Source organism: Porites lutea, chromosome 3 (assembly GCF_958299795.1).
Source record: "Porites lutea chromosome 3, jaPorLute2.1, whole genome shotgun sequence".
In the NCBI taxonomy this organism is placed as follows: domain Eukaryota; kingdom Metazoa; phylum Cnidaria; class Anthozoa; order Scleractinia; family Poritidae; genus Porites; species Porites lutea.
In genome coordinates this window covers 39,636,485-39,653,261 of record NC_133203.1, presented here as the reverse complement: position 1 = coordinate 39,653,261, position 16,777 = coordinate 39,636,485, and the positions used below count along the sequence as shown (strand labels likewise).

The 16,777-nt window shown below is 38.3% G+C and overlaps 1 protein-coding gene and 1 non-coding gene across 2 annotated transcripts in view; one reads left to right on the top strand and one right to left on the bottom strand.

Annotated features, from left to right (window-relative positions):
- Window positions 1-1,640: 1,640 nt before the first annotated feature.
- Trnaa-ggc (transfer RNA alanine (anticodon GGC)) lies at window positions 1,641-1,713 on the top strand. The gene has a single exon. It is a non-coding gene; the product is annotated as a tRNA-Ala (tRNA).
- A 3,736-nt stretch (window positions 1,714-5,449) lies between these two features.
- The window catches only part of LOC140932278 (uncharacterized), a 17,425-nt gene continuing 6,097 nt past the window's right edge, over window positions 5,450-16,777 (bottom strand). The window contains exon 2 of the mRNA XM_073381900.1: window positions 5,450-6,389. Coding sequence (XP_073238001.1) covers window positions 5,450-6,389 — 940 coding nt within the window. The remainder of the gene's footprint in view (window positions 6,390-16,777) is intronic.

Here is a 16,777-nt window from a genome sequence, read left to right as displayed (position 1 = left end):
AAACGTAACGCCTTAAAAAGCCACAAAATCCTGAGGATTTCCCCGCTATAATATTTTCTCATCCTGCTTGGGGATGTGCCTGCATGTCGTGCATAATTACACGAAAATCAAGGGCCTCCATTCGAGGAAAATTACGTCATTGCCAAACTTACATGCGTCATTTCAGTCATCGCCGAAATAAACTGCATTCTCATCACGAGACTCATTTCCATACAATGAAAGTCGTCACGATTCTTATCCCCAGTTTCCACGGTCTTCGCTAGGAACGCGGGGCCTACAAACTAGGTCCGACAAAAAAAAAAAAACGAGCGCATTTTAAGAGTCTCGCTTTTCTAAAGCAAGCGAGACTAAATATGAGCTCGCCGATCCTCATATGACATACTATCACAAATTTTGCCTTCTCTATTTGAACATGGATAAAGCCCTTAAGAATTCAACTCCATATTGTAGTTTTTAACAAGTGAATAGCCACCAGGTGAATACACTGTTTTATTAAAATAATCCATTACTTTTATTATTATTATTATTATTATTATTATTATTAACTCGAGAAAAAGTCGCCTACATTTGACGAATTGAGCGGTTCCAAATAAACGCAACAAAGTTTCAAAGGACGCAAATTCACTTTTTTGGTGATGTTTTCGCTGCAGTCGTCGTTCAGTAAATCTGCACCGTTCTAAGCCTCTAATTCCAGAAATTTAATTTTTATGACGTCACGCTTTCGCACTCGAGTCCAGAACGCTGAACGCCAAACGACAGAGTCTAATGGATAGGGTCACGAAACTGAGTGAATCAGAAACTGGGAAAAAGGACCTGAAACTTGATTCACTCTGTTTTCTATAAACCCCATTAAAACGCTAAACTTTAGAGTCATTCGGCGTTCTGCAAAATACCCTGGCCTGCCGGTGAAAACGTTCAATAGGGAAGGGAAGGGGGATCTCGGCGCCCAAGACGTGCGAGCAGAACAGCTTCATGACCTCTTAAAACTAACTCCATGCACTGCATAAAACCTACGCGCTAGAAGGAAATGAAAAAAACCTCTGTTGTTCAAACAAAATCTAAGGTTACGTTTCACACCATCACTAACCAATGAGCGATGTCTGGTAGATACATACATACATGAATACATACATACATTTATTTCATGGTGACGTTAATAAAGAAGGCAACTATAAAGCTGATCTGGACCTGCTAACGTACTAAGACAATTCATAATACAACAATTAAATAAGAAATAAAGACAGTAGAAACAAATGTATGTACAATAAAATAGACTAAAAATGCCTAATTAAAAAAATATTATCTGTAAATTACATTGTAGGACTGACATTTAAAAATACTTTAAATTTAGGTCTTTATATATATTATACATTACAGAGCACTCTTTACCAAAATTGATGTCCCTTATTAGATTTTTAATCGATTCAATTTTCCTTTTAAAAGTTTCCGGGTTGTCATGTTGTTTGATGACATCAGGTAGTGTGTTCCGAGCGACTGCTGCTCTATGTGTAAATGATGTACGCCCCAGATTGAGTTCATATCTCCCGTGAGGAGTGAAATGATGTGAAGTATATGAAATAATTCATTTTTAAACTGCGGTTGTAGATGAACTCAATAAATTGACCTCGCTCCCAATATGTGGCTTCATAGCTCAGTTGGTAGAGCAACGCGCAGGCAACGCGGAGGTCACGGGTTCGAATCCCGTTGAAGCCCTGATTTTTTTTTCAGGCTTCTTCTTTCCAATTGCTTAAATTGGAAAATTTACTGCGATGATCATTCTTCACTCTCATATATTGTACTGTTACTCTGTTACCCTGTTACCTTGTTACCTTGTTACTCTGTTATGTTGTTACCTTGTTACCCTGTTACTCTGTTACGCTGTTACTTTGTTATCTTATTACTCTGTTACCTTATTACTATTTTACCTTGGTACCTTGTTACTCTGTTTCCTTGTTTCCCTGGGATAGGGCAAATATACTCTGGCTAAATGATGTTGCCATTTTAGAGAATCATTTTCATTTATAATGTATACATTTATTTTTACAAGCCAGGTCGAGTTAGGCTTTGGTATAAAGATAATTCATTGAACTATAATTCATTCTCAGCCGAAAAGGTGTTGAAAATTCGATATTTTAGAAACTGCAGGTATACTAATATGAAAGCACCGTTTTCAATCTTGGCCCTGTTTACAAGGAGGGAGGGTAAACCTGGTGCTGTGGGCAGCTAGTCAGGGTCAAAAATAACTCGATGCCTATTTTCTATGTCGTCTTGTCTACTTGTTGTGTCGTCGAGATCAGGTAAAGCCGAGAGTTGGCAGTTAAGTCTGACGTCAAGCCTTGTACAACTGACCTCTCGAAGTCACAAAAAAATTTTGAACTGGCAGTAAAGTGGTAGATAGAGGAAACCGGCTTGTAGTGATCTAGTATTCAATGCAAAACTGAACTGAGTATACTAGTTACTCAATGTCCTCGTGTTGTGCGATTTTCAACGATTTTCTCGATAACAGATAAGGTGTGATTAAAAAACGAACGCAATTAAACTTCAGCCTTGTGTGGTATTGACTGAAAGCGCTCAAACGTTACACCTGTTGTAGGACCCTGCCGCGTTGTTAAGTCATTTTGCAAGGACGCCTTAAGACTCAGTGTTTTATGCAAAACATCTGATCATAAAAATATTGCCAAGAAATTTCGCTTAGATTTGAAAGTTGTGACGGAGAGAGAGATATCGGAAAATATTCCGTTTTCGTAAACCTCTGACTGTCATTTACGATTTTTTGGAAAATCATGATAAAAGTATGAAAGCCAAAAGAAACTATAACAGGCTTAAGCTGTCATAGGATTGAGACAGAGAGCCTTCGTCATGGTCCAAGCGCTGTTCTCAAAAAAGGAAACTTTCGCTTGATTTCCGTCAACAAGAATTCATAAGAGGAAAAATTTACCGACGAAAGCTGGTTGCTAATAATTAGTCTGAACGAAGACCGATTTGTAATGCAAACCATTCAACAACGACCTTAATCCCAAAAAAGACCTCGTCTATACGGGAAAAAAATTGTGATTTGTGATGCAAAAATACACTAAAATTAAAAACTTGACAACAGAGTAACAGGGGAACAAGGGAAGAGGGTAACAGGGTAAAAAAGGGACAGAGTAAAAAGGGGACAGAGCAATAAGGTGACAGAGTAACAAGGTAACAGGGCAACAGAGTAACAAGGTACTAAGCAAAAAGGGGAAGGTATAACTTATGCAAGGAAAGTCGGTACAATGTATGTCCCCATACATAAAGTACCTACCCAAGTATGTAGCGCAGTCGACGAAAGGCATACCCGACGACACGAAGACATAAAAATGACGCAACGACGACATAAGCCCATAGCCACGCCACGAAGAAAAGCCAGCGGTGCCCCGAAGAAAACAGTACGATGAAACGAGGAATGTGACGGCTCGAAGACATGAAACCAACGCCACGAAGACAACAGACAATGACTCGAAGAACAATTTTCCAAGCGAAGAAGTGTTTCCTGAGTATCGATTTTGTCCCCGATCTGACGCCATACTGATCTCTGGTTCGCTGGTGGTGGGCCGGTCGCTGGGCCCGGCCGCCTCGAGGTCTGCTGATTCCTCTTCGGCCTTTCTCCTGGCCAACTCTAGTGCCACGGTCTTCCTTTCGTTTGCCGTGCGTCGTTCGTAGGTCATCTGGGCTTGCTGTCGGTCGAAGAGACGGAAAAAAAACGGGGTTTTGGGCGTGACAGAAACGTGAGGGGCAAGGAGAGAGGCTTATTTGAAGAAATTAAAGATGACGTCAAAACATTTAAAGCCTAACGTTATCACTCTAAAAAGTTTATTACATTTAGAGAAAAAAGTTAATGCATTAGGCCCCAGCTGTTCAAAAGGTGGATGATAGTGTCACTGGATAAATCTCTATCCACTGTATAGCGCAATTGCTTTCCCTAATACTTATCCACTGGATAGTGATTTATCCGATGGATAGCGCTATCCAACTTTTGAACAACTGGGGCCAGGACTTACATTTACATTACATTTAAGGTCGTTTTTGTAGAAGCTAAAACTGGCGTAATATTTTCTTTTTTATTAAAACGCTTGCAATAATCCTGAAACCTGGAAACAGCTACAAAGAGTTAGAAATACAACTACATAATCGCAAGCTACAAAACGTGTTGATGATTTAATTACGAAAAACCTAAAACCAATATTTTTAATCATCAACAGTTCTGTCTACAAAAGGATTCTTCTGTCCATCTACAAAAACGCACTAATTGACTCAATATGAGTTACTAATTCCTCTAATAGAAGCGCTATCCGAATTTTCAATCAACTACCATAAATGACGTAATGAACGCCCTCTTCCAAATAAATGCCTCCTATCTTTGAAACGCCTCATCTAGGCTGTTGCCCCTCTCCAATTAACGCCTCCTCTAGAATTCTACCAATTTTCATCTTGTTCAACGTTAATTGCAAAGTAAGGATAGACTAACAATGGCAACACAATATCCCTGAGCGAGGCTTCTGACTTCTATGTCGGGATTTGACAGAGCAATGTGGATCTCTAGACGGCCTAGACGACGAAGTGGATATTCGGCTTTTCTCAAACTCCATTGATATTTTTGCCTCAGGCATATTAGTTTTGTTGAACTTGTTACAGTAATGAAAACAAACGCTTCTCACCTCCGCTTGACCCCCCGGCCCCTCAAATTGAAAAGACGCCTAAAGTGTTTATACTGTCATTTACCGTTCACCAGTAACGCAACTTACTGATTACGCTTCACAGAACCTTCCATAGAGCTTTATCAAATACAGTAAAAACCGACGACTAAGAACCTGCATTTTCCCAAGCTAGCCTAAACAGGTTTTTATTACCTGGTAATTTGCATAAGTGTAGGTTATTTAGGTTCTTAAATAGGTTCTTCTTTTCTGAAGGAAAAAAACATTGTAGCTAAGAGTATTTGGTGGTATTCAGCTTCTTCCTAAGATAAAATCGGCATAATGACATAACATTGCAATTGGAGTGATAAAACGCCTGTCTTCAAAGAGGATCCTGAGTATTGACTTAACTTATTTGCCCAAGCGTACAGAATTTTTTTTATAGAATTTAGAAAATAAAAACCTGTTTCAAATTTAAGGCTGAACAAGTTCTTCTGTAGAGGGAACCTAATTGGCAGATTTTAGCCCAACAGATTCTCAAAAACTAGGTTCTAACTCCCTGGTTTTTACTGTACGTCAAGGCGGTGATGGGGAGAGAGGGAATGTGTTTCGTTGTCTTCCAGGCCTGTTGTGGTTTTACAGACACCCGTGTAAACATTGCTGTTTGGTGGCCTTTCAGGCCTGTTCTGGTTTTACAAACACCCGTGTAAACACTGCTTTTACTTTGAAACTTACAACTTAGTGTTCAAAGTTTTATGAATTTAACAGAAAGGACCCAGATGTTCGAAAACTTACGAGTCATCTTCAGGAATATATCTCATATGGTTTTCATAGTGTTGAAGAAGAAGTGCCTTACTAGTCATCTCCTCTTGGCAAATCCAACAGCTGTGTTCCTCAAAGACTGCTGATACTAAGCCTTCAATACCATTGTTTCCACTCTCTTTCTGTATTAGCGCTTTGTTTGCAGATTGTGTGACCTTTTCAACTGTCGTAGCCAAAGAATAAGTCAATCTTTCCTTTCTTTGGGAATATTTACCCGACCTTTTTGGAGTATGAGATCTTCCATGTTTTTTTAGCTGTCCACTTCTGGTAAAACACTTGCCACATTGTTTACATTCATAAGGTTTTTCCTTAGTGTGAGTCCTTTCATGAGTCCTTATGGCATTCAAATGTCTAAAACACTTGCCACACTGTTTACATTCATAAGGCTTTTCCCCAGTGTGAACTCTTTCATGTTTCCTTAGGTTTCCTGCTACACTAAAACACTTGCCACACTGTTTACATTCATAAGGCTTTTCCCCAGTGTGAACTCTTTGATGAATCCTTAAGTTTCCTGCTAGACTAAAACACTTACCACACTGTTTACATTCAAAAAGCTTTTCCCCAGTGTGAACTCTTTCATGACGTTTTAGGGCTCCTTTTTCTCTAAAACACTTTCCACAAATTTTGCATTCGTAAGGCTTTTCCCCAGTGTGAACTCTTTCGTGTATCCTTAGGGATCCTACTGCATTAAAACACTTGCCACACTGTTTACATTCATAAGGCTTTTCCCCAGTATGAACTCTTTTATGTCTCCTTAGGTCTTCTGATCGGCTAAAACACTTGCCACACTGTTTACATTCATAAGGCTTTTCGCCAGTATGAACTCTTTTATGTCTCCTTAGGTATTCTGATCGGCTAAAACACTTGCCACACTGTTTACATTCATAACACTTTTCCTCAGTGTGAACGCTTTTACAATTAAAGGACATTGATCAAGTGCTTCTGGTATCGTCTTTTGGTTATAGTTCCTATTGACACAAAAATGAATCAGTATTAGTTAAAGACACAACTACTGCATGTACCTTACTTTGTGGCCACTAATAAAATTAGTTTGAGCAGCTAATGCAAGATCAAGCAAGCTCTTTGAGAGCTAGGAAAAACTCATTAAAGGAAATAAAGTTACTAGATGTCACTTCAGCAGGAAATATCCCAACTCTTTAACACCCTTCTGCAAACAGACCAAGCATCAATGAAGGAACACTGATCATTTATTGATTTTGTACTTGAACCTAAGAATTAAAACTGCTTAATGGCATAAATCTACCTTAGTCAAGACAGCAATATTGTCTACCTATAAACCAGACATAACATTAATAAATGACACATCAAATACATAAATGACAACAGCTGGGAAGTAATCAATAGGTGATTGATGGGTAATTAAGTTGATTAGTTATTGATTACTGACGATGACCCGTGAGTACCCAATATGATGAATTTCCTCATGCATTTCATGAACAATGAAAAATCAATGACTAATCAAATATATGCACCAAATTTTAAGTCACTGGATAACCTCAAAGCTACAAAAGTATGCCAGTTTAAAATACACAAGTATACGCACAGTCTCCAGTATATGCACAGGTAGTGTTCTGTGAAAATTTCTTGGTGATGCTTGCAGTATCCACATTTTTTCACCAGAAATAGAGCAGAAGCCAAATCACATAACTCAGAGTTATTCAGCATTATGCAATTGGTGCGCTGCAAAATACCCCTGCCAGGTTCCACTTCATCAGGTTGTTTGTGTGCGAGTTATTTTGCCCACAAGTCAATTTGCCTACACTGAGGTCGATTCACCTACATGATCTATTAAGGTGTTTTGCTGACAGTGAAGTTCATACATAAATACAAATGTAGGAGTGAGGCTTATCAATGACGCTAGCAATGATTTTAAACTTTATAATATTAACCTGTTGATAACTGCAAAACTTCTCGAAGTTGTTCTTCCAGACAATGATAATTCATTGACCCTGTGTACAGTAACTTAGTATGAGAGCAAATAGGCTTAATTCTCTTAATTTAAATCTAGAACAATCAGTAAAACACAACAAACAGTGATGTTATTTCTTGAAATATTTTATTCGAAGACCCAAAATTTAATCCTTACAAGCAATTTGTGTAACACTATAAACTTAACAAGATGCCCTTACAGCATTCAATCAACCTTGCTTGGAGATTAGATAAGAAATCAGGAGACGATAAATTCTTAAGTAGCCTGTGTGTGGACATGAAAGTCGTTTGGGGAAGGAGGAAAGAAAAGCACCAGCTAACCAGGTTACAGTATATATATAAAAAAACATTTCTCAAACTAACATGAAAAGAATTACATTAATTCAATTTGTATACAAGTAGTTTCCATTGGAAATAAAGTGCTGCAAGTAGAAGGCATGATGGTCAAGTACAAAGCTTAACACATCTGCAATACATACATGACAAGTAGTTGAAAAAATTAATAATTGATATCTCACGTATATAAAAAATGGTTTTGGAAGGGGTTTCACATGGTCCGTGAATTGACCGGTAAACAGGGCGTGAATCGGGAAACTCATGAAATATAGAGATGTGACTTGTGAGAAATATATTTACTGTGACGGATGATCCACTAACATTTCAGTGCGTGAATTAAGATTTTTCCCGCTAAAAAACAGATGTAAGTGTCATAACGAGGGTTCGAACTTAAACAATGTAAAAGTGAAGAATTGTAGAGCTTCAATTTTATAGCCATAAAATATTCTTTGCCAGTCAACTTTGTAGTCATCAAAAAACATGCGGCAAATCGCCAGTTTGATCAACATACTTTTTGTTTCCTTCCCATCATGGGGTTGTTAAGACTAACTCTTGCCTATGGTAGTCCAGCAACCTCTAAGAAACATTCATGGGCTTGATTAGTTCATTCATCACCTCATCAGATCATTCATGAAATGACTGCAGAAAGGTCACATGATTCATAAATGTACAGAAATTTCACCCCTTGAACGAGATCTAGACACCTCCTTCAAGACCCCGTATAAAGTGTAATACTATTTCAGATTTTTCCCCTAAAACTCTTCACAACTGCAAAAATCTATGAATTCAATACGTACAATTCCTAGAATTACTTCAAATATTCGGAAAAACATGATGCCTCAATTCACTTGCTTTCAAATTTTTCACCTTTGCAACATCATGGCTTTCTACATGAAACAGGATTTCCTTGCTATAAGTTTTCATGTCCTACTTTATTGATGATTGAGTATTCTGCAGGGTATTTATTTGCTTTTTATATCATGTTCAATCATTTGTTTCTGAATCAATTGAGTACCCATATATAAATACACGAAAATCAAGGGACTCCATTCAAGAAAAGTTACATCATTGCCAAAGAGCCAAAAGGTGATAAAATAATATGGTGCATCATTTCAATCATCGCCAAACATAAACTGCATGCTCAGCACAAGACTCTTTTCAATTGTGGATGGACCTGTTCTGGAAAAGCTGGACATCTTTCACATTTAAAAACCTTTTCAACGCTTTCTTCACAAAACATGCATGGTAGGCCTAGATACAAATATCCAGATATTTTTAACATATTTAGAGGATTTTGAGATATTTAGAAAATCTCGTGATATTTAGGAAAAAATTGTGATATTTAGAATTTTGTTACGGAAAAAGTACTCAAATCATATTTTTTCTAGGAAGCTACAATGTACTTCAATGCTATTATTGTGGCATTGGCATTTCAGTGACAGAAATTCAAACAATTCTCCACATGTGGGCCTGTTGTAATCAGATTCAGCAATATTTTCCATTTATAATATTATGTAATGTGGCTAATGTTCAAGAATATGGCTGATGACATACCCTCTGAGCCATGCACAAACCAAACAGTAGTGTCCCTTTTAGACCACTTTAGACCTCCAGCACCTAATGGTCTTTCACGAAACTCTGCCTTGCAGTACCCTAGTCTTCTTGGAGGTTGAAGGGTACTGTAAATAAGGCTGACTTTATGTGGAATTGTTTAGAGTTTTGTTGTAGGCTGTACAAGAATATAATTTCCTGAAATTTGTGTTGCCATTATAGATGACAGGCTTTTTTGTGTGTTTTTACTGTAATATTTATTTAATGAAGCCAGATATTTTTGAGATGTTTAGAACTTTTTCGAAATATTTAGAAACAAATTTCGAGATATTTAGAAAAATAAAATCAGGAATTTGCAGAAAACATATTTAGGTGATTTTTCGGAATATCTGTATCTAAGCCTAATACATGGCTTTTATATCTCGTAGGTCACATCACAATCCTATTCCCAGTTTCCATGGTCTCCACTGGGAATGCCTAGGACAATTTATTGACCCCCTTTGGTGGACTAAATACAAAGGACAAAAAGGCTTACAGATTCTGAGTCTCGCTACTACAATCAGGAAATACCTTACCTTTACCTGTTCCATTCTCCCTTTAATAGACCTTGTCACAGTTTTCGATGCCACCTTGACGAGCAGACAAACAAGTGAGAAATTACAGTGTTTGTATGAGAATCTAATGTTGAATAATTTCCGTAAAACAGCTGTTCTCAAAAAAATATCAATTGTAAGCTAAAGTTACAAAGCAAAGAATGAGAGGCTTAGGCCGGTTCAGGAATTCACAGCAGGCATTTGCCCAAGGCATTAAAATCCCGCGGCCATTTGCCTTCCTTGCAGTTAGGCATATGGCAATCTGTGGTAAGCTAGTACCTGGTCACAAGCAATTTAATGTTGCGTATGCTATTTCCCGTTTTAAAAAAAGGTCTCTCTAAAAATATGTTTCCATTTGGAACACTTAAAACAGAATCAGAGAACATTAATTTCATCATTAACATCATTTTGGATCTGTTGACAGTAACTTTATAAAACGCAACAGAACAAAAAACACAAGCAAGGTGCTGCGTTATTGCTGTAATAAAATTAACCCCATTAAGTAATGCCATGGCGCTCAAGACGAATTTTTTTCTCGTTTAATTTTCACTTGTGCACATGCTGGCTATCTTGTGATCTTCCCTGAAACAGATAAATAATTACTATCACGGCCGCAAGGTGAGTAATTAAAAATCTTTACATTGGCTATAAATGCGAGCGGACTGTTATGTTAAAGAAGTTGCGCTAAAAGTGGTTGTGAGGACCAGCTCAGTCGCTAATGAAACTGTTAAGCATTATGGCATTACTATCAATAAAGCCAAGAGGCTTCAAACAGGACAATCATTTTACTCATAGAAATGTTAAGCTTTGTGCGTTATATACCTGATACATGTAAATATAAGCCGGCCTACAAAAAATCTGGATCTTTCCTCAGGAAATATTTGTAAACTTGAGCATTGAATTTATAGGCATGCTGAGTGATATTTCAAGCGAAAAATTGATCCTTATTTACCTGGGTCTAACAAGTACACTGGGGCATTAATTTACTTGTGTTTAACAAATACCGCAAAAATACGCTGGGGTGTTAATTTGCTTGTGTCTAACAAATACCGTAATTTGCCTTGTCTAACAAATACACTGGGGCATTAATTTGCCTGTGTCTAATAAATACACTAGGGCATTAATTTGCCTGTGTTTAACAAAATACATTGGGGCATTAATTTGCCTGTGTTTAACAAACACACTGGGACAATAATTTGCCTGTGTTTAACAAATACATGGGGGCATTAATTTGCCTGTGTTTAACAAAATACACTGGGGCATTAATTTGCCTGTGTTTAACAAAATACATTGGGGCATTAATTTGCCTGTGTTTAACAAACACACTGGGGCAATAATTTGCCTGTGTTTAACAAATACATGGGGGCATTAATTTGCCTGTGTTTAACAAAATACACTGGGGCATTAATTTGCCTGTGTTTAACAAATACACTGGGGCAATAATTTGGCTGTGTCTTACAAAATACTTGGGGGCATTAATTTGCCTGTGTTTAACAAATACACTGGGGCATTAATTTGCCTGTGTCTAACAATGACATTGGCGCATTTATTTTCCTCTGTCTAACGAATAAACGTTTGAAGTATTTACTTCTCTCTAACAAATGTATTTATGTAATTCTTTACCAATTCTTCGTAGTTTTAGTTTTAAAACTGAAAATTCCGGTGATGTATATTTTTTAACCAAGCTGGCACAAAACTGCTTGCCATGAAAAATGTCACCGCAAAGAAAGAGTAGCCCTGTCCCATTGTTTTACTGTATTACATATCAGGCATTCAAGAACACTCATATACATTAATGAGCAGGGTTCGCAAATACGCCAAATTTGGCGTATTTTACGCCAAAATTGTTCAGATGACTCTACAGAGGTTACGGAGGGAGTCACTTCGACTCCAGAAATTTTCGGTAACAAACAGGGAGCCACTTCGACTCCAGAAATTTGCGGTAACAAGCACAGTTTTGTCCTTACCTTTTTCACATCAAATACAATTCACGTTAATTGTAAACGTTGTAAACCTTAATTAAATCACCGAAATTAAAGAATTATACTGCACGACAAAACAGGAAGAGGGTAAATTACGATCAAAGTTTACTCGATGACCGCCATCATGGATTTGAGCTTTCCAGGTCAGCGGACCGCCACAGCTACTTCGTGTATCCCTCACGATAGTGTATACATGCCAGGACCGCGTGCTGGAAAGTCTGAAAATGGCTTTTTTTGTTGTGGTACTTGACTCCAAATATTCCAAAATGGCTCCAAAATTTGTGAAGCAGAAGTCACAGTGACTCCACTCATCAATAAAATTTGCAAACCCTGAATGAGGAAAATTGGCCGCTAAAACGTGTCAGGATTAATCCAGCTTAATAAGGCTTGTCTTCTTTTTAGTGTGGTTCGTCTTTCAGCTTCTACTGTGATTTAGGTAAAAAAAAATTTACCTAAGCAGCGGGCACCCAAATTCCTGAACCAGCCTAAGCCTGTCGTGGATTGTCCTAAAAAAATTTGGGGGCGTACCTGTGCTTAGATTTCTCCAGAGGCTTGCTTTAGATTTTCCATATATTTCTCTGTTTTCCCAGGACTTTCTTACAGACAAATGTATAGAAAATTTTAAAAAGTGGTTGCAGGTCTTCTCGTGTATGTAACGCTCTCAATTTTTTTCAGTAGAATTCTTAGGAGAGAAGCTTTAGTTACAAATCATATTTTTGTCAGAACAGCCATTCTACGGAAATTATTCGACATTAGATTCTCATACAAACACGGTAATTTTTCACACGTTCACTTACTCGTCAAGATGGCGTCGAAAACCATGACAAGGTCTATGGGGCCCATTTTTGCAGCGAAGGGACAGGTCATTTCATGTCATCGGGTGAACCGACTTTGGAGTGGATTTGACACAAACACAAAATCATTGCGCTGAGTTATTGGTCTTGAGAATTCTCAGGAATGTTGGAGCAAATTAACGCGAAATATTTTAGTTTACAAATCATATTTTTTGTCAGAACAGCCGTTCTACGGAAATTATTCGACATTAGATTCTCATACACACACTGTAATTTTTCACAAACACAAAATCATTGGGCTGAGATATTGGTCTTGAGAATTCTCAGGAATGTTGGCGCAAATTAACGCGAAAGAATTTTCCAGGAATTACCGGCAATGATTCTCGAGAATTCTCGAAAAATCCCAGGACTTTGGTGAGAAATTTCGCACGTACGGGTTTGGAATTGATCGTGGATCCGCAAGTAAAATCGGCTGAGCACTTAACAAAACCCATCTCAAATTGGGCCGCATTTTGTAGTTTTTCTTAAGCGCCGAGTACAAAATGTATAAAACGTCTATAAAGCAGCTTAATAGATCATGGCGTATCGACTTCAGTGTAGGCGAGAAGACTCGTAGGCGAAACGCCTGACATTTTTCCTCAGAAGCTGTCAGAAGGCTAGCTAACCGCTACAACTGAATTTTAAAAACTAGATGTAACAATAACATATTTAAAGCATTCCTACCTTACCTGACAAGATATTGCCTCGTTGATTAACTCACACGGGTAGGAGAAGATGAAACCGACAAGAGAGGTTTACTGATGGCCGCCATCTTGATTTTACGCCGATAGAGGACTGGTGAGAGTGCAATAAAAATGTGCTGTCGGGGACCCTGTGGGATAATTCCGTGGTTTCGTCTTTCGTCTACGACCTCCATTATACCAAGCGTTTCCGTTGTTTCCGTGCGGTTCCGAAGCAAACCTGAACGAGGAACGAGACTCAAAGACTGCGCAAAAAATCCCTAGGGACCTTACGATCCGACGACCGAGACGGCAGCGTAAACGTCAAAAAAGCAATACCGTAAAGTTCCCATAGTAGCGACGCCCCGAAAGTAACGTCAAAAAGTTTGTCTTCCAATAAATCCCGAAATAGCGAGTCTTGAAAGAAGTGAGCCCCGAAAAGTATCGAGACTAGATTTTTCTGATTACGTTATAATCATACCGAATGCCCTTATTTTTTTTAATTGCAATCAACAGTCAAATTTTTAATGTACAATGCTAATAATTTTTTGCATTTTCAAATTTATCACGATAAGGCACTTTACAACAAGGAAAACATGGCATGCCTGAAAGTATCATTCCAACGAGTATTCCCCATTTTCCCCCCCGGGATAGCAGAGCGAGCGAAACGCGAGCGCTCGTGAAAATCACCCCACGCGAGAAAAGCGAGACGCCGTCTTGCTTTTTTCGCGTGGGGTAATTTTCACGCGCGCTCGCGTTTCGCTCGCTCTACAATGGAGACGACTTGTAGCCTAAGTCGGCGAACATCGGCATTATTGCGTAACATTCGAAATATAAGGATTTCTATGGGAAAAAACCTATCGTTTCTGTAACCTAACGAAAACAAAAGGATTTCACTAAAAAACAGCTTACCTTACTAATGTGTGTTACGTCTCTCCTGTGTAGTCCACGGGCCGATTTATGACCGTTTTATGGGTTTTTATGTAAATATGAGCTCGCCGATGCTCATATGACATACTATGACAAATTTTGCCTTCTCTATTTGAAAATGGGTAAAGCCCTTAAGAATTCAACTCCATATTGTAGTTTTTAACAAGTGAAGAGCCACCAGGTGGATCCACTGTTTTATTAAAATAATCCATTATTATTATTTTTATTATTATCATTAACTCGAGAAAAAGTCGCCTACATTTGACGAATTGAGCGGTTCCAAATAAACGCAACAAAGTTTCAAAGGACGCAAATTCACTTTTTTGGTTATGTTTTCGCTGCAGTCGTCGTTCAGTAAATCTGCACCGTTCTAAACCTCTAATTCCAGAAATTTAATTTTTATGACGTCACGCTTTCGCACTCGAGTCCAGAACGCTGAACGCCAAACGACTGAGTCTAATGGATAGGGTCACGAAACTGAGTGATTAAGAAACTGGGAAAAAGGACCTGAAACTTGATTCACTCTGTTTTCTATAAACCCCATTAAAACGCTTAACTTTAGAGTCATTCGGCGTTCTGTGAAATACCCTGGCCTGCCGGTGGCAACGTTCAATAGGGAAGGGAAGGAGGATCTCGGGCGCGCAAGAAGTGCGAGCAGAACAGCTTCATGACCTCTTAAAACTGACTCCATGCACTGCATAAAACCTACGCGCTAGAAGGAAATGAAAAAAACCTCTGTTGTTCAAACAAAATCTAAGGTTACGTTTCACACCATCACTAACAAATGAGCGATGTCTGGTAGATACATACATACATGAATACATACATACATTTATTTGATGGTGACGTTAATAAAGTAGGCAATTATAAAGCTGATGTGGACCTGCTAACTTACTAAGACAATTCATAATACAACAATTAAATAAGAAATAAAGACAGTAGAAACAAATGTATGTACAATAAAATAGATTTAAAATGCCTAATTAAAAAGATATTATCTGTAAATTACATTGTAGGACTGACATTTAAAAATACTTTAAATTTAGGTCTTTATACTAATATTATACATTACAGAGCATTCTTTACCAAAATTGATGTCCCTTATTAGATATTTAATCGATTCAATTTTCCTTTTTAAAGTTTCAGGGTTGTCATGTTGTTTGATGACATCAGGTAGTGTGTTTCAAGCGACTGCTGCTCTATGGAGGGGGGAGGTACATGATAGGGAGGAGGGAGAAATGGCCCGAAAAAGTAGGGAGGAGGGAGAAATCGGGGCGAAAATGTAGGAAGGAGGGAGAAAATGAAATGTTGGGAGTAGGGAGATTACAATGAGAAGGTAATTTTATGGCTTTTCTTTAGCTTGCGTCATGACAAGGCCGGATGGGGGAACAGAGAAAATGGCGTACACTACAATCCCAACGTGAAAGGCTTCTGTACGTTGGCTCATGGGCTCCTGGTTGGTTTATGTACTTGGCTCCTTGTTAAATCTAATCCCTTTGTACACTTTTGTGTCCAAGAACGTGATCTCTGTTTCCGACATCTTACCCGTGAATTTGATAGTATTTGCCTTTTCCACAATTTTAACTCTTCATTTTGTCTAGGTTCCATAGGGAAAACACATCGTCAATAATCTTTTCCAAAACAGCGGTTCAATTAGCCTGGGTGCTCAGGAACTTTTTATGTGCGGTTTCCGGTTTGGTAAAGCCGTTTAAAGTGACCCACGTGAAAAGCTTTTTTTCTCGCGGCCTCGCCTCTAGTGACTTCTGCCTTCGGCCAAAGATCTGTTGGCCCGCAGCGATACCGAAGCATCCCGCTGCACCCGAGAAAAATCCTCTGGTGACCAGGGTACGGTTCAATACAACTCTGTGTCAATATCTGGTCTTCTATTCTGGTCATAAAGATGTGAGCAAAAGCAAAGGCCATCTTTGTTCCCATGGCTGTTCCATGGGTCTGTAGGTAGTTGCAACCGAAAAAAGTGTAACGAGTTTTCGTTATATAAGATAAAGTATTTCTTTTAGATACCTGGTAGGTACCCCGGGGGTTGTGGGAGGTATTCCCGGGAATTTTTGGTGAGCGTGAGCCGCCCGGTTCTTAAAATCCTGGCCCTATTTCACACTAAAAAAATGTTATTTCCCACTCCCGTTTCAGACCCGTCTGTTAAATCCATGCCCATTTTCAGACCTGGTATGGCTGGAATTTAGAATAGAGCTCAAACGAGATTTCTTAAAATCCATTTCGAATTCGCTCATTACTCTTTCTTTCTGATTCATTTGGAGTTGAAACGACAAATACATCTAAATCTACATTTATTAAGTTGGTAAAATCTGTTACAGACATCGCACCAACTATTAAAAGAAACGATCATAAAATATATACAATGCTCGGATAAAAAATTAACAAATAAAATCTGATAATACATTTACAAAAATAAGTGAATCATAA